The following is a 24316-nucleotide window of genomic DNA, read 5'->3' as shown; positions in this document are numbered from 1 at the left end:
CACATCATATGGACTGAACTGGCAAGTGTCTATATGGTATTTCATCCTTTAATATTAAGTTATTAATCAAGTTTTAATTGAGGAAGCAACATTTAACTACTATACAGCAACTACAGTTGATCTTATATAACACAAGAAACATGTTCAAATTCACTTAAGACTCACACCAGTTGCATGGTGTCACTCGACTGAGTCAATATGCATTCAATTAGCAAGTCTGAAACATTTAGCAAAGTGATGCCATTTTTTCCCAAACCAGATGCTTCTAAAGTTCTTGTTGAAACTGTAAGTTCAGCAGTCTTCTTTTGTGGAGGTGACAGTGAAATGTCATAGTCATAGAATGGTCTGAGTTGGAAGGGACCTTAAGATCATCTAGTTCCAACCCGCCATGTTCCATTAGACCAGGTTGCTCAAAACCCTGTCCAACCTGGCCTTGAACACTGCCAGGGATAGAGCATTTACTTCTTTGGGCAACACATTCCAGTGTCTCACCACCCTCACAATAAAGAATTTCTTTCTGATACTGAACCTAATCTTCCTCTGTTTTAAGTCTGAACCCATTACCCCATGTCCTATCACTACAGTCCCTGATAAGGGTCCCTCTCTAGCATCCTTATAACCCCCATTCAAATACTGGAAGGCTGCTATGAGGTCTCCATGCAGCCTTCTCTTCTCCAGGTTGATCAGCTCCAATTTTCTCAGCCTGTCTTCACACGGGAGGTGCTCCAGTCCTGGATCATGCTTGTGGCCCTCCTCTGGACTTGCTCCAACAGCTCCATGTCCTTCTTAGGTTGAATACTGTGTAGAACTGCACACAGTACTCCAAGAAGGGGGTCTCATGAGAACAGAGGGGCACATTTTTATGACCCTCCTTCAGAGATGATCCAACAGGTCTAAATTCTTATGTTGGGGACCCAAAAAATTTCCTTAATGCCCCTTGCCCCCACCCTCCCCTTTTTAGAGGTTTGAGAATTAGAAGAGGATCATGTGTAGGAGGTAATATCACTTGTGAGAAGGAAAAGCCTGTCAGATGCACAAAGGTACTCTCCATGTTCTGCAGCTTGCTTGGTTCAAGACTACAGAAAACTACCAAATAACTAGCAGTTCTCTTCCTCTGTTAGCACAGTGAACACTAACGCATTCCAGAAAAAATGAATCTTTTTCCCCCCCTTCTTGTCTACCTCACTTTTATTTTGGGGCTCCTCCCCAGTACCAGTTTGCAAAGGTAAACATTTGTCATTATAGAATGAAACCATACACTGTGCATGACCTATCCCTTTCCCCTGAAAATGTCTCATAAGCTTTCGCTTAATTATGTACACCTTACAATAAACATGAGTACTTGAAGGACACCATCCCATGTTGTATTATCTTTTGTTATTAAAAAAAGTCAAGAGCAAACCCTTGGTAAGAGTGAAGCATATTAATTATGACAAGACATCATGATATAGCAGTTGAGATTTAAAGGCCATTAGTAATACTTTTGTAGTAAGTAGTGCAAGAGAGCTAACCCATATGAGCAAATGTTTGATGGTAGACTTCAGTGATAAAACAATTCATTTTATGACATTTACATATAAATATACATAAATAAAAACCTATGTAATTTAGGTTTATAGTTAACAAAAAGTATGGTCTGAAGTGAATTGTTATCTAGCTGGATCAAAGCTCTTCTAATGATACTGACATATGGGGTGTGAAAAGCATAACTGTACAATTCTCAATTTAGTAAAGTACTACTCTATAAAACAGAATAATGAAAACAGCTCTTACATTTTAATGTAAAGTATAAAATCATGTATTTACAGTTATATACACATTACTGAACTACATTGGGTAGCTCGCAGTAAAAAAAAAACATCCCTTTTTGAAAACCTTTCAAAAAAATACATCAACTGCAGGTATGATCAAAAGTTACTAAGTTAGCAGCTGACATAACATCTGTAGTAAAAATATATTTTAGGAAAATACCTGAAAAAATCTAAACACCAATAAACACTTTAAAACTATTTTTGAAGTAAAAATTGTAGCAAAACCCAGAGTAAGCTAGCTAGGATAACAACTATTGCATACTGCTCTTTAAGAGCCATGTAGCGACTTAAAACAGAAGCAGCAGCTATGGTAGGAGTTTTGTGATATAGCAAAGTGAAAACTGGTAGAAAATAGGAAACCAGTTATCCAACTTGTCTCCATTTATTACCATCTTTACTGGACGAAGTGTAAGAAAAAGATGAGAGAATCCCTCTCATTGAGTATATCCTCCATCAAATGCTAAAACGATTGGTAAAAGGTTCCCAATTTCAAGAGCCTCAGACCAAAAACTTAAAAACACATTTACCGTATGTACTTAACAGTTCCATGGACAATAGATTGGCTTATTAGACTACAAGTTGCAAGTTAACTTTAAGAGTTAACATTATTTTGCAATAATGAAGTGCTTTTTAATATATGTATCTATATAATATATATTTATAAAATACATGTGCAGATTTGACAGAACTGTGGAAACAACTTTTGAGTCGTTTCTTCCATTAACAGACCTTTATCTCCTAGATAAGGAGTTTCAGGATTCAACAAGGATTTCCACAATATGATCAAGATCATTAAGATCAGATTTACAATTAGAGTTAGAAGCTGTAGTTGTTGGGGAAGAAAATGTTTCCAGCCCATCACAATGTCCCATTTTTGTGTTGCTCATCATGCCTGTTAACATAGTATCAAGATCATAGTAAGAGTTGTCAACTTCTGAAAACAGATCTTCAACAGAATTAGGACTTTTATTCTCCAGTGTCTCAAATATCTGATCTAATGATTTTTGAAAGCTTCCTTTATTTTCTTGTGGGCTCTCCATTTCCCACACATTGCTCTGCAGGTTTCTTGGAGCTTGCACTGAAGAGACTGTTGACATAGTTTCTGAATTATCTTGTGTCTGATCACCCTCAAAGTCTTTATTGAAAGTACTGTAGCCTGGAACATGCTTTCCCTCAGCTTGTTCCCTAGATGAACGACAAAGGATATCTGTTGAAACAAGACGATCCAGGGATGCCTGCCCTGTACTCTGTGTGTTTATCATCTGCCAAGTCCCATCTTGAGTCATTTCCTCTTGGATCTGCCGTACCGTGTTGGCTATAAGTACCGAACGACAAAGGTTAGGTTCAACCAGCATGTGACACAGCTGAAGTTTAACCAAGGACATATCTAAAAGTGACTGCCGCTGAAGGTTATATGAAGGAATAGCCTTAATACCAGCCAGAGTTCCCTCAATGTCTTCTTCGCCATCAAAACATTTTCTCTTTAATCCTCGCACAAACATTGTGTCCTATTAAAAAAAAAAAAAAAGAATTCTTGTACAAAGCAAACAGCTCAAGAGGGGGTAAGGAAGGACTGAAAAACAAAATTCTTGTCTTAAACAGCAAATTTTTTTAAGATAGAAACATCAGAATTGTCATACCAGGTTACAGAATGGCCAGTGTGGTACAACAGGGGTCAGGACTGGGTCCCAAAGATGGCACTCGGGAACCAGGGGTGAGCAGGTCGACAAGTCACGGCATCGGAGAGTGGCAGGGGCTCTCAGCTCCTAGCTCCCATTAAGCTCCACACTTGATGGAAGTCAGGAGCCACTGCTTCGCACAGAAGCAAACATCTCAACGGCTGTATTTCACTTATTGGAGAGGCAGCTTCTCCTTGCTCCTCCCGAGTTTCTACTGGCATGCTCAACCTCTAATTTTGGAAATAAAAATACAGCCTGGCACACCATCTTCAAAAGATTTGACCTCTCCAGAACATCAACCTGCCTAACAGAGGAACATGAAAAAAACAGCATGTGCAGCATACTTGAAAAGGTTAGCTTATTTTCTCTACAGAGAAAGCAAGATCTAGATTTGTTCCACAGAACTTGAGACATTCAACTGAGGTGCCTAAAGCAGTCCTGGTTCCCTTACTCAGGTGAGTAAATTAACTGTGTAATTCGACATGAATTGTGCAAGTGCTCAGGGACATGCTTAGCCATCCTCTCTATGGGCTTCTGTACTTCTTTCACAGTCAACTATTATAAAGCAATAATCCTGTATTCCTAGTTTTAAGGTCACTAGATAGAAAGCGAGGTGCATGCAGGCTTCTCATTATTTACACCTCACCTAAGAATCACTTGCTGAATTTCCCAAGGTATGACTGTGAAGCACTAGCCTCCAGGTCTTGTTCTTAGCTGCATTTTGACAACACTGCCCCATGCACATACAGCAAATGATCTCTTGAAATAGATTAAGTTTTCTTTTTTTTTTTTTTTAATGCAGTAGACCTCACTTCTTTCAGTCTTCTAAAAATTAGGTGGAAAATTAAGCTAGGAGTACATTTATTCACCTTTGTTATGTCCCTTCTAAGTCTTCCCTGCTTAGAATTCCTCTTTGGCCACTATTTGGGGATTTTTTTTCTTTTTTTTTTTTTTTTAAATGCAGTGACCCAAACAAAACAAAGTTTTTCAACTAAAAGCTGATAAACCCAAAATACTATTGCAGAGTCTTTCTGTATAATTTTCCATTTCCCTTGGTAAGCCCTAACCACTGCCTTGCTTTTCTGGTTGTTATGGTATGTTCCATGTATTTTCAGAGAGCACTTTCAGCTTTTTCAGTCACTAAAAATCCAAAGTGCAACAACATCATTCCTTTCAAAATATATTACATACTTATCTACTCTGAAAACCTGGTGATAGCACAGCAGCTAGATAAACATCTGGGTTGACTCTGTACAATGCTTCTTATATTGCTGTATATATCCATGGATAAACCTTTTTTGATTTTCTGAGTCTTGAAGATTCTTTCTACTAAAGGTACAAAACTCCTTAGAAATCATAATATGCAGACACTGTAAAATGCAGAGACTACAATATAGACTTGGTCTTATAGTCATTTCACATAGACTTTTCAAAACCTATCCCTGATTTACTAATACATTAAATGCTTTGGAAGTTTCATTTTTACTTCCGTAAACTAACATATTTGCATTACTCCCATTAAATACAACACAAATTTTTACTTGATAGTGCCTTTTCCAGCAAACCTCCTACTGGAGGATATCCCATTTAATCTTCCCAAAGTCATACATACAGTAATTTCTAAACACACAGACCTCCCTCCATGTAAAATTTTACCTCTAGAGATATCTTTTGGCACTACTAATTGACTGTGCATGATTATGTCATCAAAAATTGAACACTTTGTGCAGAGTTTGAAGCTTCTTTTATTACAACTTATATTCTTGTGAAGAATAATTAACACTTTGAATGTTAAGCTGATTCTCATACATCTACTATTTGGCTTTTAAATGCCTTCTAAGACAAACCAACAGAAGAACAGAACACAGCAGAAAACCTAATACATTACACACTTGGGTGTGTACAAGCAGGGGAAAAAAAATGTTTATGGATTCTGAAAGATACTCCTTCCACAGGACTCACTGGATTTTTCTGCTGTAACACTTGCAATCAGTAAGTCACATCATAAAAACAGTTGTCACCCTGTTCCGGAGACCACACAAAATATTAGATTACAGCTTCATTTAAGAAGCAAAGTATTACATACCAGTAATTGAGTTTGATGTAGTCCTTCTTCTTCTCCCATGCTACTGAGCAAGAGTCCATACAGTAAAAGTTAGAGCACCACCTACCAAGCACCGGGAAGCAAGATGTCAGGCAAGTACAGGAGATGCAGGACAAAATAGTTTCCCATTTCCAGACCTTACACACTTTCCTTCAACTGCTCTATCTGCACAACACTCCTACAAACTTGAGTAGTACTATTAAACCAAATTTACAGCTAGAGCACAGAGGTGGCTCACCCAACAATATCCCAAAAAATTGCAATAGGAGAAGGAAACCGCTTGTCTAGTCCCAGATTATCTCCCTGACCTTCGGACTAGCCTCTTCCTTATCCCTACAACTTTGCTATTTAAAGAGCAAACAAAATCTTTAGCGATCATCTGAAAAATTTAAACATACTCAAAAGCATACTGAAAGCAAGTCCTCATTACTTTCAACACAAAACTATGCAGTATTCACCTCTGTTGTACAAAACCATGTCTCCCCGTAGCATCTAAAGAAAAAGAGCAAGCATGCACAAATACAAAACTGAAACAGCAAAACCAGGGAGAATTTTCCTTTACCAGCACAGAAACTTTATGACTAAGATTTACTTTGAAAGATGACAATAATTAAAGTAATGACAGTAAATAAAATATTTTAAACTATGAAGGCTGAATTTTTAAAACACATTTAAGATAAAGTAAGATTTGATATACCAACTACAACTGCCAAACACATGCAACAATTCCTTTAAATACTGAAACAAAAAAATCCCCAAACAATGCTGTTTCAACAGGCTACAAAAGCTTATACAATAAAATATGACAATTCAGACACTTTTCTAGATGTGTCTGTACAGTACAAGCCAGTTCAGTGTCTGCAACTGAAGTACATACCTAGAAAAGAAACAAGAGGATGCATATGGACATAGAATCATAGAACAGTTAGGGATGGAAAGGACCTTAAGATTACCTAGTTCCAATACTCTTGCCATGGGCAGGGACACCTCACACTAAACCATATCACCCAAGGCTCTGTCCAACCTGGCCTTGAACACTGCCAGGGATGGAGGATTCACAACTTCCCTGGGCAACCCATTCCAGTACCTCACCACCCTAACAGTAAAGAACTTCTTCCTTATATCCAATCTAAACTTACTGTGTAAGTTTTAATCCATTACCTCTTGTACTATCACTACAGTCTCTAATGAAGAGTCTCTCCCCAGCATCCTTATAACCCCCATTCAGATACTGGAAGGCTGCTATGAGGTCTCCATGCAGCCTTCTCTTCTCCAGGCTGAACAGCCCCAACTTTCTCAAGCTATCTTCATATACGGGAGGTGCTCCAGTCCCTTGATCATCCTTGTGGCCCTCCTCCGGACTTGTTCCAACAGTTCCATGTCTTCTTTATGTTGAGGACACCAGAACTGCACACAGTACTCCAAGTGAGGTCTCACAAGAGCAGAGTAGAGGGGCAGGATCACTTCCTTCGACCTGCTGATCACGCTCCTTTTAATGTAGCCCAGGATAGGGTTGGCTTTCTGGGCTGTGAGCATACACTGCTGACTCACGTTAAGTTTCTCATCAACCAATACCCCCCATGTCCTTCTCTGCAGGGCTGCTCTGAGTGTTTTCTCTGCCCAACCTGCAGCTGTGCCTGAGATTGCTCTGACCCAGGTGTAGGGCCTTACACTTGTTTTTGTTTTCTATTGTGGCTAGTAGTAAATTGTTTTTGAAGAGTGAGTGCTCTGAGATGTGAGTGGAGTAAATAGTTGACAAAGGACTAGGGATTGGGGGGGAGGTAGGCACAGAAAACATGTCTTTTTTCAAGAAGCTGCACACTTGTTAAAATACCACAACAATGACACCCCCCACAAGCAAACAAAAACCCCCTCATAAAATAAAAAACCTAAACCAGACGAAATATTTTTATTTAATCCCAAAATATTCAGACTGAAATGCTGTTACATCATGGAAACTGTATTTTAACTGACTCATAGTCTCATCCTCATTTGCAAAGAAACTCACAGCAATATTCAAGACAGGGTCATGAGGCATCTGAACCACCACTCTTTGTGAGACACGATGATATCAAATCAATAAAAGTATTTCACCTTGATGATGGTATGAAAGTTCTGGTTATGCTTTCAGAACATCCTATACCTGAAGTGCAATCTCTTTGTGAGCCTCTATATGGTAACTGAATCCCCCAATTTCTACTTTAGGGTAGGTGACATGGGAATAAGCTTTGTTTAAAAAAACTCAACCCAACAACCTCCCCACCCTCCCACAACTACAGATAAAGATGAGGCAGTCATGAGAAAAATAATTTAGAAATATCTTCTGTTGTTATTTTGTACATCTGATGATTTTAGAGGACGAAGCTTTAGCTGTTCCCCTCCCAGAATGGCAGACTGAGGCAGGAGGGGACTGGTGATGGAACGCACGAGTTATTGGTAAAAGAGCCATTATCACATCCACAAACTTGAAGACATAGTGGATGTTGGCAGTCCAGATCAGTGTGTAGTCTATTAACACACTAAAGAAGGAAAGAGTTTTCCCATGGAATTTAATAACATGTAAGGCCTACTACATGTGAGTTGAGTTCTTCCCTAGAGCAATAAATAAACCATGTGGACTTCTGTTAGCATAAGCATAAAGAATATTCTCATCACAGCAATTATCTCCTCAGATTCTATTAACTGGCATACCAGTGTACCTCAGAACTGAAGTTCACAGTTAAAAAAAAATATTAACGTCATAGCCATTACAAGATGCAATTAAAACTTTGCAAATAAATGACCTCCCCCAGACTTTGCTGCACTATCACCAACAAGCACTCATCTCAAGAGAATGCTAAATTTAAAGCCTAATTAATTGAAATGTAAGTACATTTCTCTATTGATTTAAATATTAACATACTCAAAAAGGCATTAGCCATTGTGTAAAGTTTCTTGGTACATGCCAGCAAGACCACTGCTTCTTTAGAATCATGGTATTCAAAATCAACTGCTAATTTCAAGTAGCATGTCTCTGTCCAAGAGGCAATATCTAGACTAGCTGTATCATGTCCCTTCTTCCACTACACTCAGAATGTCAAGAGCTCAAACCAAGTGTGTTAAACTTAACCACTGTCTAAAACAGCTGTACAAAAAAGCTGTCAAGGAGACAACAGCTATCTGAAGCATAATACAATACGGAAAAGTGAGTTTTGGGAGCACAGTATTATGGAATTCATTCAAAGCTTTGCTTTTGGGATTGACAATTTCCCAGTCTGCTTTACAAAGAAGCTGCTTGAAATTTGATCCAATTCTTACTAAAGCATCAACTTAAACATTCCAGATTTGCACTCAATTCAGAGTCATGTGGTAATACGCTGCCAAAGATATACTTCAGTGCTTAGTGGAAAAAGTAACTTCCCAAGAGTGAGGGTAAAAGGAAATTTTACACTGTTCATCTTTATGAGAAAGCAGATAAGAACTACCTTGGCTATTGCTGGAAGCTCACTTAAGTAGAGTGCTGTTTCTTTTTGTACAGCCATAAATACTGTGATGATAGTTAGGCAAGGGAATACAAGAAGGTGTTCTATCTCCTGTCTACCACGCTAACTCTCAGTCCAAAACTGAGCCTTTATAACAATTGTGGGAAGAAGTCAAAGCTACGTGTAATAGTGAAAAGAAGATGGAAAGCCAGGTACTCCTCTTTAGGCATGTGTATGTATAGTGATGTTCAGTTCTAAGTTGGGCTACAGACACAGCAGAGAGCTGACAGAGCCAGAAACATCCCTATTCGGACCTGGACAAAAGCACCTATAGCTCCTATAAAGCACGGGGGTTGCGTGTCTCTCTCCAACCCCAGTATAGGGGGCTAGCAGGTACCTATGGAGGACCCAAGGGCTTCGGGAAGGCGTACTAGCTCCAGAGGAAGGGCAGGCTAGGAAGCTGGGGCAACGGCAGACGGTACGAGGAGCGGAAACCTCGTGGAAATGCAGGCGCCTGAGGCCGTGACGGCTGTAAGGGGAGGGGGGGAGGCCCGCCAGAGCCAGAGGGGAGAGGCGTGACCGGCGGGCGCGGCAGAGACGGGGAGCGAGGTCCGGCGCACAGGCTGGGAAGGGAACGCGGCGGGCCCAGGCGGGATTAAGCCGCGATGCGTTAACCTGGGATGCTGGGGGAGGTCCGCAGTCACAGCCCACCAGCGATGGGCGGGCAGCGGCGGGGACGGGCACCCGAAGGTGGAGGCTCAGGCGGTGCGGGCGCAGCGGCTTAGGAAGAGGGCCAGTAGAGAACAGGGGTGCCCAGCACCCGAGAGGAAACAGACTCCCTTGGCCCACCAGCCCCAGCCCTCACAGCGAACGGCTCCAGGCGGCGGTTACTTATCGTCCCGCGCTCCCGACAAACGGCACGCCGCCATTTTGAATCGACTCCCTCCTCCAAGGGTTCCGCCGGCACCGGCTCCCCGCCCGCGCCGGCCCCACACTGAGCCCCGGGGAAGGCGGGCGGGCCCAGGGCACCGCACCGCGTCCTATCTACTAGTATAGTAGTCTATTCTACTAGTCTGTTCTACTCACCGCCTCGCCACTGCTGTCGCCGCCGCCTACAAGCGCAGAAATCCCCGCTCCCGCCTCACCGACCGCTCCGCGCTTCAGGGAGGGAGGCGGAGCCAACCGTGAAGATCAGGTCCGCCTCCCCCCGCCCGCCATTTTATTGTCAAAGCCCACAAAGGAACTCGTTTCCTCCCCCACCTACCGGCTGAGGGGCGGGCTTTCCCTGGAAGCCACGCCTGCAAGGAAACGGCTATTGCTATTGGCTGTCGCCAAACCATGCAGCCGCCGTTCGGCACTGCGATTGGAGATGCGGTTGCCATGGCTCCCGTGCTTTCCCGCCCCCAGGCCCCGCCTGCGGGAGGCTGCGGGTTGCCATGGCGCCCGAGCTCTTCCCCTCGGCCGTGAGAGGCTGGCGGCAGGCGGAGGCGGGGGGCGAGGCGGAGTCGCCCCGATTTCAAACGGTGGCCAAGGCCCCGCGGCGTGTCTGGGCTCCAGGCCACGGGCTCCGGCGTGAGCAGGTTCAGGCTTGGCCCTGCTGCAGCCCACAGGGCGCCCAGAGAGCTGCAGGCGTGACGGAAGGGCGGGGGGCGCCGGCTTCCCCACTGGGCCTGGCTGCTTTCTGCTGTCGGGTGCCGCTTCCTTCCAGGCAGGGAGCCCCCAGCTCCCCCCCCCGAGCTCCCGCCCCGCGGGGGGTGCCAAGCCTCATGACTCCATTAGCAAGGCTTGTGGCATTTCCTGTTTGGGCCTGGCCTCCCAGCCGCAGGTCTTGGAGCCAGAGCACGGGGAAGCCGCTTCCTTGGGGCAAAGGGAAAGACTGAGGCTTCGCACCCTTCAGGAGGCTGCTTCTCCAACCGCCCTGCTGAACGAAAAAAACCCAGTCAAACATAACAACAATCCCAACCAAAACAAAACCGAAAAAAAACCAGAACACCCCCTGCACCCCGCAAATGCTTTGGACGCTGCTGTGACCTCCAGCTCGCTGCTCCTGCACATCTGCAAGTACTTAGTCTGAGCGAGTGTTTCTCTGTCGCATTCCCGGTCTTGCAGCTACGTGCCGCTGTCTCCGAAGTAGCCAGAAAGAAGGGGGGCCGGGAGGTAGCCGCAGGAACACGGCAGCTGCTGCAGCAGCCTCAGGCCGGGGGCTCTGCTGCCCGCACTGGGGAGAGGAGAGAAAGAACGGGGAAAAGGGAGGGTAGGCAGCGTGTGTGTCTGTGTGTGTCATCAACTGGTCTTGGGGGTGAGGCTTAGTAGGAAAGGTTGTAAAACAGAGCAGTTGCGTGATAGGGGATAGCAGGAGGAGATTAACCCTGCCATAGCAAATCGAAATCTGCTTTTGGGACAATACGGGTTATAAAGTGCAGTGTTTTCCCCTTGGGTAAGTTCCCCTCACGGGTTCTTGCAGTGGGCTTATGGCGTCATGGTGTAAAAATGAGAGTCAAAACTGAAAGAACAATACCACAAAGAGAGATGTTCTCATGCTCTATTCAGCTTGACATTGGCTTCTAGTTTTGTTGCAAAGAATACGAAGAGGTAACCCACAACAAATCCTGCAAGAGCCTTTAGCCTTTCTGGACTTCCCCTTAGAAGCAGTGGGGGGGGTGTTCCCTGGAGGTGCTCAGCAAGAAGAATCCATTGGTGTTGATCTTTCTAGTGAGAGCATCATCTGTACAGTAAGGTATATAATTACCCTTTCTTTTTATATATATATGTGTATATATAAATACACACACAGTGAGGGGGTCTTGTAATTTTTGTTTGTGTTGTGGGTTGTTGGGTTTTTTTCTCCCAGTAAATTCTCCAGTGAAACGAGAGGATCTCTGATGGTTTAAAACCTGTATCATCTACGTTTCTGATTAAACGGCTGAAAGAAAAATTGTGAAAGGTTCTCAGCACTCTGTCTTCTTTGAAAAACTGCAAAACTGTCTTGTCGAGGTATGGTAAGATTTGATTATTCTCAGGAGGAGAAAACTCCCACATCTCACATGTGAGAAACAAAACTTGAAAAGTCAAAATGGAAAAATCTGGGCAGACCTATGCAAAACAATGCAGCCCTAGAAAGCAAACAATCTCTGGTAAGACTAAAAGTGTTATAAATAATCTAATTGTAAACACAATGTGACAAAGATCAAATTTTAGCTATGAACTAAAATTTTTCATCCTCCTACTGGTTTTGGTAAACCCTTCTTTTAACACCAGTGTTAAAACAGGTGAAAATTTGGTAATTTCCTAAGTATATTTTGAGAAAGCTACCTCAGTGCATGAAACTCTCATAGCTAAGATAATCTGCAAGCAAAAGCAGAACCAATGTATTTGTTGAAGTTCTAGAGACAAAGCATGGAGCTGAACTGAAACGTCTGCCAAGCAACTTGATAGGGGAAACTGAAATGAAGACAGAAGCTGCATACACACACAAGAAGGGAAATTACTGGTTAGAAATGGCAGGAGACTTTTAAATCGAAAAGTGATTCAGAATGTGTATTCAAAGCTTCTAGCCAACTGAGAGGCACTGCACCTAGTGAGAGTGCAGAGCAACCTGCTTGCTGATGAAATGAGTAATACAGGTGATGGGGGGAAAAAATATGTAAATCAGCTCAGCAGATCTCTCATAGGAAGATGGCTCACTAGCGGCACTCAGCAAAACCTCCAGAGCAAGTGGCAATCCCAAGGGGATTCAAAAGGACTGAGAGCCTTTATAAAAGTATGATTGTCAAAGAGGGTGATGTCCCCCCATTCAGGGATGTCCTTGTTGTCTGAAAACAGGAGGTACAGGGCTAGTTTAACAGGAGTAGGCATTGCCTTGACCTCTCTGAGAGGGTCCTAGGTGCAGATCCATCCTTAGCACATGGTGGGGCTTATTTGAGCTGGAGCCTCTGCTGCATAGCCAGAGGACTGAGTCAAGTGGAACAGCTACCCCAAGCCGTTTCCCTTGGCAGGGCCATGGTTAGCTTGTGCTCAGGGTGGATGAGGGACAGATCCAGCCTCAATCTGTGAGAGCTGCATGTGCACACGGGCTCCAGCCATGCTGCCTTCGCCACAGCTGAGCAGCAGCGTCTGTGCAAGCTGTGCTGGCAGCCAGCTCCCGCTCTCCCCATCCCACAGCCCGCCTGTGCCGGCAGAGCCTCCTCGCCGGGAGCTCCGCCCTGCCTCTTCCTCCGGCAGTGGCTGGTACTGGGTGGTGTGACCTGCGTGCCATGCTCATTGGAAAGCAGCCAGTGCTCCCAGCCCCCTTCCTTCCCTTTTCGAGCAAGCCCGTGCTGGGCTGTGCTTGATGCCTTTGGAGCTTTGCTGCTTCTTTCTCAGGGCTGTTCAACCCCTGCTGAGCTGGCCAGGCTTTAGCACATCGGCAGTGCCGGGAAGGATGGTTCAGGGTTGGACAGTGTTTATAAAACCACAGAAATTAATACAAACTCAGTAGCCAAGAGCAGGGCTGGAACTATGCTTTTGAAAGACAAAAATAAAGAACCAGACATGACTCAGCCCTGAACTGGAAGCCATGAGCTGTCGTCAGTGCAGTGCTGTACTCTGGCTGGTGAGTCTTCCTGAGAGACAAGGTGTGTTAGCTCAAGCTCTGTGCTGTACCAGCGTGACTGCCTGAGATTTGGGTGGTTTTGGCTCTGATCCTGCTGGTTCAGAACAGGGACAGAGCTTGCTTGCCTCTGCCTGCTAAAGACAAAGTGGACTTGCTCTGAGTCTGTATTGTTTCTCTTGTAATTACTGTTTGATTAAAGCACTTAAGATATGTTTGTCTTTTTAATTTGGCTCCAGAGTAGGGCAGGAGGCCCGCTCATAATGTACCATTTCCTCTGAGCCCAACCTGGCATATTCTGATTACTTGTGAGATAGGCAGCATTATGAAATAGGCCTGAGTGCTTCTGCAGACAAGCACATTCCTGCAGCAGAGATAGCCTAAAAAATCCAGGAGCAGATGGAAGAAGGCTAAGGAGGGTAATTAAATGTGGCTGTTCCCTAAGAAGTAAGCCTGTTGTAGCAGCTCAGCTGGGCCCTGTCAGGCAGGTACAGGATACAACTTAATTGTGTGAGGTCTGCAGTCATGGTGCACCGAAATTAAGAGAAAGTGGTTTTATATTGTTACAGTTTGTTAATGTGTGGACCACCAAAGATAGCTGGAAGTTCTGCTCAGCCTTCAGTGACAATAAGCTGCTCCTTCACTGTTCTGAGCCTGGGAAGGCTGTTGCTCTACCTGTAGGAGGGGGTTGGACAAAGAACAGCAGCCATGTGGTGCCTGTAAAACAAACCAAAGCATTCATAGTAAGAGAGTGAGAATTTGCGGGCTAACTGTAGCTTGATGTTGAATTAAAACGATGCTGGCATCAGATGTTAGTGGCTTACAAAATGAGAATAGCATAGTCAGAGCACTCATTACTCCAACTAATCGACACTCCAGATAATGCATGTCTGAATATGGCATCAGTTGTCTGGCTGCATTGGCCGAGCTGGGTGTTTGTGCTAGTGAAAAACCTAAGAGCAGCAGTAAACAGGTGATGGGAGGGAGGGTATGTGGCTGTCAGTACAGCAGTGGCAAAGAAAATCTGTTCTTAGGTGGAAATCTGTCTGCCTCAGGCCACTAGCCTCAGGCCCTAGGTTTTATGGCTGTGGTTATCTGATGTTTCTGGTAGGAAGCCAAAGGGATTGAAAGTGACATGAGCTAAGAAAAGAGTTTGTTTTTTTTAAGAACTTGTGCAAATTAAGAAACTCTGTGAGCTAAAACCACCAACACTGTTTATCTAAGTCAGCTACTAACTTTATGAAACCGATAATAAATTGCTAAGAGGTATTAATACATTTTGACTAGAGGAAATAGAGTGGAAAAAGGACACAGGAAAGCTATTAGACTTGTACTAGTCTGCAAACTTTTAGCCTGCCTGGCTAAGAGGATGTGTTGGAGTTAAGGACCCTTCACAGGCAGCTGTAGAAGTTGCTGACTATATTTCCTCTTATGATGGAAAGAACTGGAAGAGTGCCCTCATATTACAGTATGTATTTATGCTCATCAACCACTGAGATGTGCAAAATAAAAATAGGAGTCTTTTCAGCAAGATTTACTGTTGCCAGATAATTTGGAGTAAATGTTCTCCATAGTGGCTGATACACAAAGCTGCAAAAGCCAAAGGGACACAAAGCATGCTTGAGAAATTCCAGCCATGAAACCACATAATGTGTATGTGCACTGGCAGGCAGGGGCCAACAGCCAGTACGTGCATTTGTGTTGGTAGTGGATGTCTGTGATATGAACAAAGCCGAGATGAGAGGAAGACTTTCAAAGCGGTACCTAGTGAGATGCTAAACTACAATAGAAACTTCTAGTGGCAAAGCACCATGTACTGTACCAGACAGCAGGAGTCTTCAGGTTATGCAGTAGCAGTCAGCAAAGAGGGATTTTTAAAGTGCTGAATGTTGTTTGTGGTTTTATTTTAAGGCTTCTAAGCCCTCTTCTGGATCATCATGGTAGTTCCGTTTATGTTTATAAGAGGCAGGATTGTTTTGTTGTTGCAAGTGTTGCATTATTATAAAGGTTTTCTAATAACTAGAAGAACACTCCTACTTCCTTCATAACAAGGATTTGCTTTTAAACATACATTTTGGACACTTGAATGCTATGTTGTCTGGTGCTGCTTAAAATATGTGTTCCATATCTAAGCATAAATACCTTAGGGTATGACAGTTGCTATAGCAACTAAGCATCTACTGTTAAATAGCACCCACAAGCTCAAAAAACATGTGCAGCCTGTCACTACACAAGGTATTCCTTTCTTTGCAGCAAGCTATGTACCATATTTTCATCTCAGCATAGTCTGTTTCTCATGAATGTGCTTGTGCTGTGCATGTGAAGATCCTTTTCCCCCCACCAGCTCTACCTTTCTTTGAAAACTGCAGATACTGGAAGAACAAAATAGCCTGAAGCGGTTGCAAGCTGAAGAAGTTAATGAATAATTCCTTTTTCATACATCCTTGAACATACATTAGAGTGTGTCTTTCAGATTTTTTAGGCCAGATTTGAGGTTTACACCTTTGCTGTTCTGCATCTTTTCATATTATAGTGTTTAACTCTTGAAACCAGCCTTTTGGAAGGCACTGTGCTTTTTCTAGAAGTTGTGTCACAGAAAATTACAATAGCAGTGGCAAACAAATCTCTGCTGTAGTGGCAAACTGGAGAGATAATTCAAAAGCACAGTTAAAGCTAACAAAACTTTTCGGAGTATGTAGGTCAGTTATTTATTTTTAGGCTTGCTTTAAAGTTGTTAAGATTTAGACCATGAAAAATAAAAGGAAAAAGAAAAATAAGAACATTGAGTTTCTTATGCAGTAGTTTAATTCTGGTGGCTGTGACTTTAGTAACATTTTCCAAAACAGAAATGTGATTTTCTATTGAATAAAATTAAGCATTAGTAAGAGAAATATGCTGGTTATAGAAGTTAACTCTTTATCTACATGTTAAAATGACCCTCTGTGTTCCCTGGAAGAGTAAGTGAAGGCTGTGATGGCTTGTTGAAGTGTTTGGATTGTTTCCAAATTATGTTTTAGAGTCTGGTGAATTGATAGGTTAAACTGGAAAATGTACTGTATCCAAAAATTATTGCTGTCTTTGATTTGATGGTGGCTTATCTGAGTTACACATTCCATAAGAAAAAAAGTCATAAATTATAGTAGGAACATCACAATTATAGTTTAATGAGGGTATAAAAGTGAGCATAATTAGGTAAACCAAGATGCAAAAAAGAATATTAAAAATGTGATATTTTTACCCTACTTTTTTTCTAGGAGAATGATTGCTAATGCTTGTCTGCCTGATCTGTTTAGAGGGTTAGCCCAATTAGAAGCATGAATAGGAATATACATAACAGGCTGTGAGCTGGTCTTGTTCTCATCCTGTACCATGATGGGAATGACAGCTTTGACTTTTATAGCAATAAAGGAATGTTAACTCATGTCCCCTGGTGCTCTGTTGGTAGCCAGGTTTCCCAGCAATCATTTCAACATGTCTAATGTTAATGGAATAATAAATGTTTAATTTACCTTACTTAATCTGGCTAACAAATAGCACTAAATGCCGATAGACTTGGGAGTAAGTCACTTGTGCTGCAGTGAGCAGTGGGATAGGACCATGTGGAGAGTGGTTAACTGAGACAGGGAGACAAAGTGTGACTCCTGAAAGAATTGTTTAGAATTTGCTGGGTGTTTAGTTACTGCGGGGACTGAAGGCCTTGGTACGTTTACGCAGTCCTGACATTTGCATCCTCTCCAGGGAATCATGGACAGATCCATGCAAGTTCCATCATCCTCTGTTTTTTATTGTGTAATGCAAGGATATTCTCTCTCTCTTTTTCCTTCCATGATTCTTCTTGCTTGCTTTCACTTCTGTTTTTTTGCTTCTTGTTTTTCTGTGTTTGTAGCTGCCTTTTGAAAAAAGTTTCATATTTCTGTCACAGCTGGATAGATATTATAACCCAACCTTGTGTCTGCCTCAGCAGCTGTCTGTGTGGTAAGCATGAGCATAAATACACACAAATCATCTGTACGGACTGATTTACCTAGCAGCACAATGTCTTATATATTTATGATTATAGGCTGTGCACTTAAGAGATACAAGGGATACTGATTTTTTTTCTTCCATTGTGAAATCCATTGGCAGAAGGAGAAATATGGTAGAGTCTGGTGCCCTCTTGTGACTACATTAAACTCCTGGAAAAAACATCATCCCCTAACTTTAACGCGATCAAGATTGAATTACACTGGAAAGCACAAAGAAATTTATCCAAAACAAAACCTGAAAGTATAGCAAAAGGGAATTGATCTCTCAGGATAGTTTCTGACATGAAACTTCTGCTGCATGATTCAGAATAGAGGCAGGAGACTCACAAACCATAGTTGACTGGTGTGTTTAATGTTTCATTGATTTGTTGCTTTCATGAAAGCTTTTCTTCATGCTAGTCAATTAGACATGATACTGAAGCATGGACAAGTCAGGATGATACATTAGTATTGCTTTACATCATGGAAGAATATGTGCAAGCTACATTTCTACATAAAAATAAAAGAGATTTTTTTCTCCAAATTGTGGAGGTTTGAAGTCGTTATGATCTGAAACTATGGACCAGCAAAAAAAGTTTCATTTTTTCACAGCTAGTTTCACAGCTCTGGCTTAACTTCATGTAGATTTATTTGTAATGGTATTCGGTAACTCCAGAGAGTTTTTTTCCTTGCAGAGTGTTATTTTTAATCTTGGAATTTGACTAAGAAACTGTTCTAGTATCTGAAATTGAATGCTAAGAAAACAAAAAGACAAATATTTAATATAATTTTCAGCTTTTACCCTCTCATTACAGGGGATCATTTCTGGTCAGAAGAGGGAGTGTATCATCCTTGGATGAAGCAAGCAGAGTCCACTCAGCCTCCTATTAGGGAAAGCCCCTTGCTGGGTTGTAAAATCATACATGCCTTTGAATTCTGCTTTTGTGGATACTGAAGTTACCTGCTGACCTTTAGTTTCCCTTTCTATTATTACATTACAGTCTGTCAGTATCTGCTTCATACTGGTGTGTACAAAGGAAGTTCCACATTTGTCCCCTTTTTACTTGTTTCTGATAGAAACTTCAGATTTGTACTTCACCTGTGTAGAATCTCCTGCCTTTTGCTGACATGCCATTCCCACAGTAATAAAGACAGCAAGAAGTCAGTCATACTCCTTAGTTCCCTTGTTATTTAATGTACATTTTCCTTCTATTTTGCATATTGCTGCATCTAGTCTTGAGTTTAGTTTGAGGGTTGTGCATTTGTTATCTTCCAGACACAGCTATTACTGCAAACAGTGCAGTTAAGTGCACCATTCCACTGACAGCTACAGACTGTCTGTTTTCCTAAGCCTTATTTTAGGAAAGATTTGAATGAAAGAATTAGAGGTAGACAGGAACCATACATGCAGCTAAATGGAAATTTACAAGATTTTTTTTTATTACCCCATTAAATGTCCATTACTCAGTGTTTTGTCAAGTCACCTATAAACGTCAAACATACAATAATAAAAACTACCTGTAGTGGGTAGTGTGAGCCTACTCTTCTAGACTACATTTAAGAAAGGCACCCCTACCCTCTGAAATTAATCAAATAGGTAAGCAACAGTGCTGTTGCCTCAAGCATATCAGGCTCACACTGTCAGAAAACCATTCCAGAAACCTGATGCTAAGAAAGTGCTTCCCAGCACATGTAAATAGTACTAGGAAGGGAGGAGCTTGAGAGGCAGTGTCTGCATGGATAGATCTCAAAGCACTAAGGATTTTAGAGATTATTACTGGTGGCCTACTGTGTACCCAAGTTGCAACAACGAATGCTATTAGTGTTACTGACTGTAACCTCTCCTGGACCTGGAGAGGTACTATGAACCTTGTACTATGAACCTTGTGCGCACTTGGCCCTGAGCGTTTCTAGTCTGAATCACTGTTACTTTTACCTTTTGTAAGCAACAAAACACCTCCAAACACCAAAATATCCCAGTGAAGTCCACAGAGGCTTAGTGCTCATGTTAACAAAAGGAGACCCAAAGTTAAAACGAAAATTAGCTTTATTTCTTTTTTTTTTTTTTTTTTTTTTTTTGTGATGCCCCAGGGTAAAGGCAAAAAAAATTGAAGTGCTTTGAATCTGCCCCTGAAAGTTCAGACTCATTAGAATTTGAGGTTTAGTACTTTCTATTTGCCTCCATGCCGTTCATTGCTCCGTTGCAGTAAGCTCTGAGTATGCACGACACACCTGCTCACTCTTTCTAGTATAGCCTGCAAAGGCTTGTATTTTAAACCGAGAAGACAGACAATGCTCAAGGGAAGAAGTGTCCCATTTTACAGATGGGGAACTGTGGTATAGCTGGGGCATTTCTAAGTAACTTTCTGAGCACTCGGATATTTGCATACTCGTTCAGAACATCTGCGACTTTATGTTTGCAAGGCTTTTCAGAACTTCGTGTACACTTTTCCCACAGTATCTCTCTTCAATTTGATTCTTCACCTCCCTCATGATAATATTTCAAGACAGACCTTTGAACATGCAGGGGATTCTCTGTGATCATGGGCTGAAATGCGTGGGCCCTGTCACAGACTGAAGCTGCGGAACAGGATGGATCATTTCATGGCATACTGAGAAGGCTTATTTTGAGGCTGCTCATGTAGATGATTTTCATGTGATGCTTTGTGAATTTCTTACCACATAGCTTATCATCTATCCTCAGCAAATTTTCCATCTGGCTGTACGGCTGGTTTTTGATTTGTTATCTCTGAGCATTTCTTACAGGAGTAGGAGGGTTAAAAGCCTAGAAGTTTTTTCAGTGATCTGAATTACAGATAAGACAGTGAATTTAGAGTCCTACTTTTTCTTACCAATGGCTCATAATGACACCAACTAACATCTGTTATTAATAATAGTCTAATCTGGGGTAACAGATTTCTCTTTTTTGTGGTTCATTTTCCTTTCACTTGAAGATTGCATGATGAGGCCATGCTGCATCCCTGGTGCAAATAGGTAGTGAGAAGCTCCCTCTCCTGTGCAAAGGTTAATTGTGCAGGGGAAAAGGAGCACAGGGGGATGAGATGAAGAGAGCACTGGTAGGTATCACATCCTCTAGACACTAGTTGCAGAAGGCATGCTGGAAGATCCAGTTTAGGGAATGCTGCCACCTGTATGCTTGCCTGCACAGCAAAGAGGTTAAAAACATGATTGCACCTCTCTGATGCAAACACCCCTACCCTTATTTGCTACCTTTAGCTTGTGCTGGTTTGAAAACAAGACAGGTATTCTGGCCTGTGAGAAAACTTTGGAATCATTTCATTATATAAAGGATGTTTCCTAAATGATTATTTCCCAGTGTTACCTGTAGGATGACAGCATGCTCCCGAAGAAAAGCCTTTAGATTGTGGATGTTTTTGAAAGCCTCATTCTGAGTTGGGTTTCATCACTTATTAGCCAACAGAAATTCGGCATTGGGTTGTACATGATATCAGAGAATAAATCAGATCAGCTACAGAACCACCAACTGCAGAAGAAACTTTGTCATGCATAGAGAGTCTGAATTAATTTGTATCTGGATTTGCCTGTTTTGTGTAACTATCCTCCTGAAGTAAAATTCAGTGCTGAACATGAAAGCATTACTTAGGCAGGAATAGTTTTATTAGTGAGTGTCAAAACAATTACTTGAAAAATGCACTCTTTAGAAATAGTGTAAAATTGATGAATAAACAAATGAAACAGATGTATTGTCTGCAAAACTTAGTTTTGGCCAGCTGTAGTTCATAGGCAGAAATTACTCACTTTATGCTTCACAGTCACACTTAAAATAACCAGCAGTGCTCCCAGGTATGTTGTGAATATCTGACACATGTAAAAAGAAAATAATGTTTTGTTTATTGAGTAGCCCACTATTCTTTAAATCAAATTATGGAAGTCATACCTGAGAAAATGCTGAATATAGAGGAGAGTGAAATTTTCGAATCTCGCCCCCTGATACTGGTGAGCAATTTACCCACCCTGAACCTTACGTGTTGAAACCTGGCTGTCTAAAGACTAAATTGAGAAGCATGGCCTAGGCTTGGTTCTGTACTCTCTCCAAGTCATCTTATAGCTTAAGCTGAGTTGAGTAAGTCAGGGGACAGATCCAAATTAGCTGTGTTGAGAACTGCAGATATGATGTAGTAGGTGAACCTTTCTTCACAGCACAAAGCAGTCCCTTCATTCTCACTGGTAATGTTCTGCAGGAGAAAGGGATGGAAAGACCCACACAATCAGTCCACCCTTCAGATCTGCTCAGACCTGAGTAGTGTCCTTTGCTGCATCTCTAGCATGTGTCCCTTTGCTGAGGCCTTTCCTTTGCTTCTAAGGCACAGTCAGATACTGTGTGACAGAGCAGATCACATGCTTGAATTCATCAGATGAGAAACAGTTGGTTCATCTGATGGGATAATTTAACAACGTAGCAATAGCATTTCTCAATGTCGTCACTCAGATGTAAAGCTGCTTTTCCGTCTATCCAAAAAAGTCAGGATTTGGAGTTTTCCTGTGTGGATACATTGCTTGGTACCTGACCCCTCATCCCTGCAGTAAGTTGTCACAGAATATTTTAGTTTAGAAAGCACCTCCAGAAATCATCTAATTGGATGATCCAAGTTAGATCAGGCTGCTCAGGGCTTTGTCACTTCTAAGAATTTTGTTTCAGAATGCATCTGAACAAACAAGCTCCCAGGATTTTCATTAAGAGAAGATGCATAATGATACAGTAATTTAGAATAGCATAAAAATTAGGCAAGGCAAAAGAATTACAGACTCTGTAGCAGGCCCTTCTAATCCCTGTCCCCTGCATCTATGGCCCGGGGCTCCAATAGTGAATACTCTGAAGAGACTTTTTATCAGCGGAAAAACATCAGAGAGATTTCTAAATTAATTGAGGTGAATATCCAATGTGCATCATTTCAATCAGTTCAGAAGTCTGTACCTTTGGTTTCTTCATCACTATTATTCATCACTATTATTGATCAAAGTTTACATTTAGACTATGAAAATCCAGAGATTAAGGCAGTTTGCATAGGTATCTCCAGAGATTAATCATCAGTGCTCACCGGTGCTGTTACAAGCAATGCCTGCTGCTGAATATTTTAGCAACAGGAAGTTTGATTTTCAGCAAAGTTACAGATATTCAGCATTTTGTAGATCTCTCCTTGATACCTTAGAGAGCTTGATCTCTGGGGTGCATGAGGAAATAGAAAAACAGAATTCATTATTTAGCATCACAACAGAATTTCCCATGTTTCCAAGAAACAATCTCTCAGTAAGTATTATGTGAACTACTTCTGCGGACACAAGCATTTCATAGGTAGATGCCAGAGGAGTAATTAAATAATACAAAAATTAAATATGTCGTAAATATAATAACTTGAGGAAATGCCATTTTAGCACAATGCTTTTTCCCAAAAGTGTATAAGAATAAAGCATAATCTATAGAAATATCTGTGACAATTTTAACATATTAAGAAGTATTCTATTTACATTAACATTGGTTAATATTAATACAATTCAGAAATTTGAACATTAATAAGAATTTTAAAATATTACAGAGATAAAATGTAGAATAGATAGAATAGATAGAATGATGCTGTAAAACACTTTACAAACTTGTACTCAAATAAACATGTAATTGATCCATGATTTTCGTCTGTTTTACTTTGATGGCATGAAAATATGAAGAAGCAGTTTAGATAAATCTTGCCAGTTTTGTATCATTTCTATTTTTTAAATTCTGGTTTCAAGGCACAGGAAACTACTATCAATAATTTATTCATAGTGAAAGTGGCAGCAGTAACAACACAATCTGCCCCATCATAGTGTCATGTATGCACCAGCAGTGTGTTTGAGAGAGTTCCCTCTGTGGGGCAATAGGACTGTCCTCCATGCTGCCAGCCCTTCCTTGTCAGTAAGGTACTTAACTCTTGTGCAGACTCCTATACAGCAAAAGTTGGATCAACACCAAAAGGGAAGCCAGAAAGGTTAAGCAGAAATGAAACACAAGCTCAACAAATGTTTGGAGATGGCATAAAAAGTCCCTGACTCCTCTTAGAAATGTGAAAATTTTCTGTATACTTCTGTGCATTCTAAATTTAACTGCAAAATTTTACTAATTATAAAATATCAAGTGTTAGAATTGTACATTTAAGACTTTCAGGCCATGCAGGACCTTGACTAATACAGAAGTACTGTTGTTCTGTGTTACAAGGCCACTGTTTTGCCCTCTTAATTCTTCCCAGAATGTGCAAGGTAGATAAAGCTGCATACTGAAGTATTAGGAACGTTTTCAAGGCTCTTGTTGAAAGACTTCCTCATTTTTAATGTTTTCCACTGGTTAACCACAAACGTTAACAACCGAGTACGTGTATGAGAATCTGAACATGTACCTCCCCAAGAACTAAACATTTCAACCACAAGAATGGGCCTTACGTGTTCTCCTCAGCAGGTATTTTTTTTGTCCAGCTCAGAAGATAAAACTGGTTCTGAATTCATATGAATAAGAACCAGACCCAAAATAAGTTTTTAATATTTCAGTGTGAGTCAAAGTAAGTTATGTTGTTTATTTCACATGTCCTTAGCAAAGCAATGTTTTCACCAGTGATACTGATGGGCAAACCTTATTGTAGGAGACAAGCAGAAATAAGG

The 24316-nt window shown here is 41.5% G+C and overlaps 1 protein-coding gene across 1 annotated transcript; it reads right to left on the bottom strand.

Moving 5' to 3' along the window:
* Positions 1-1339: 1339 nt before the first annotated feature.
* On the bottom strand, positions 1340-10497 carry CDCA4 (cell division cycle associated 4). Its single transcript, XM_031049361.2, is given in 5 exon segments — positions 1340-3319; positions 3452-3546; positions 3549-3720; positions 5577-5657; positions 10142-10497. Coding segments are annotated over 4 exon segments (1062 nt in total). The 5' UTR covers positions 5616-5657; positions 10142-10497; the 3' UTR covers positions 1340-2563.
* Positions 10498-24316: the final 13819 nt, after the last annotated feature.

Source organism: Melopsittacus undulatus, chromosome 4, assembly GCF_012275295.1.
Source record: "Melopsittacus undulatus isolate bMelUnd1 chromosome 4, bMelUnd1.mat.Z, whole genome shotgun sequence".
NCBI classification, from domain to species: Eukaryota; Metazoa; Chordata; class Aves; order Psittaciformes; family Psittaculidae; genus Melopsittacus; species Melopsittacus undulatus.
Note: the sequence above shows the minus strand (reverse complement) of the source record. Positions and strands in the feature narration are given on the sequence as shown.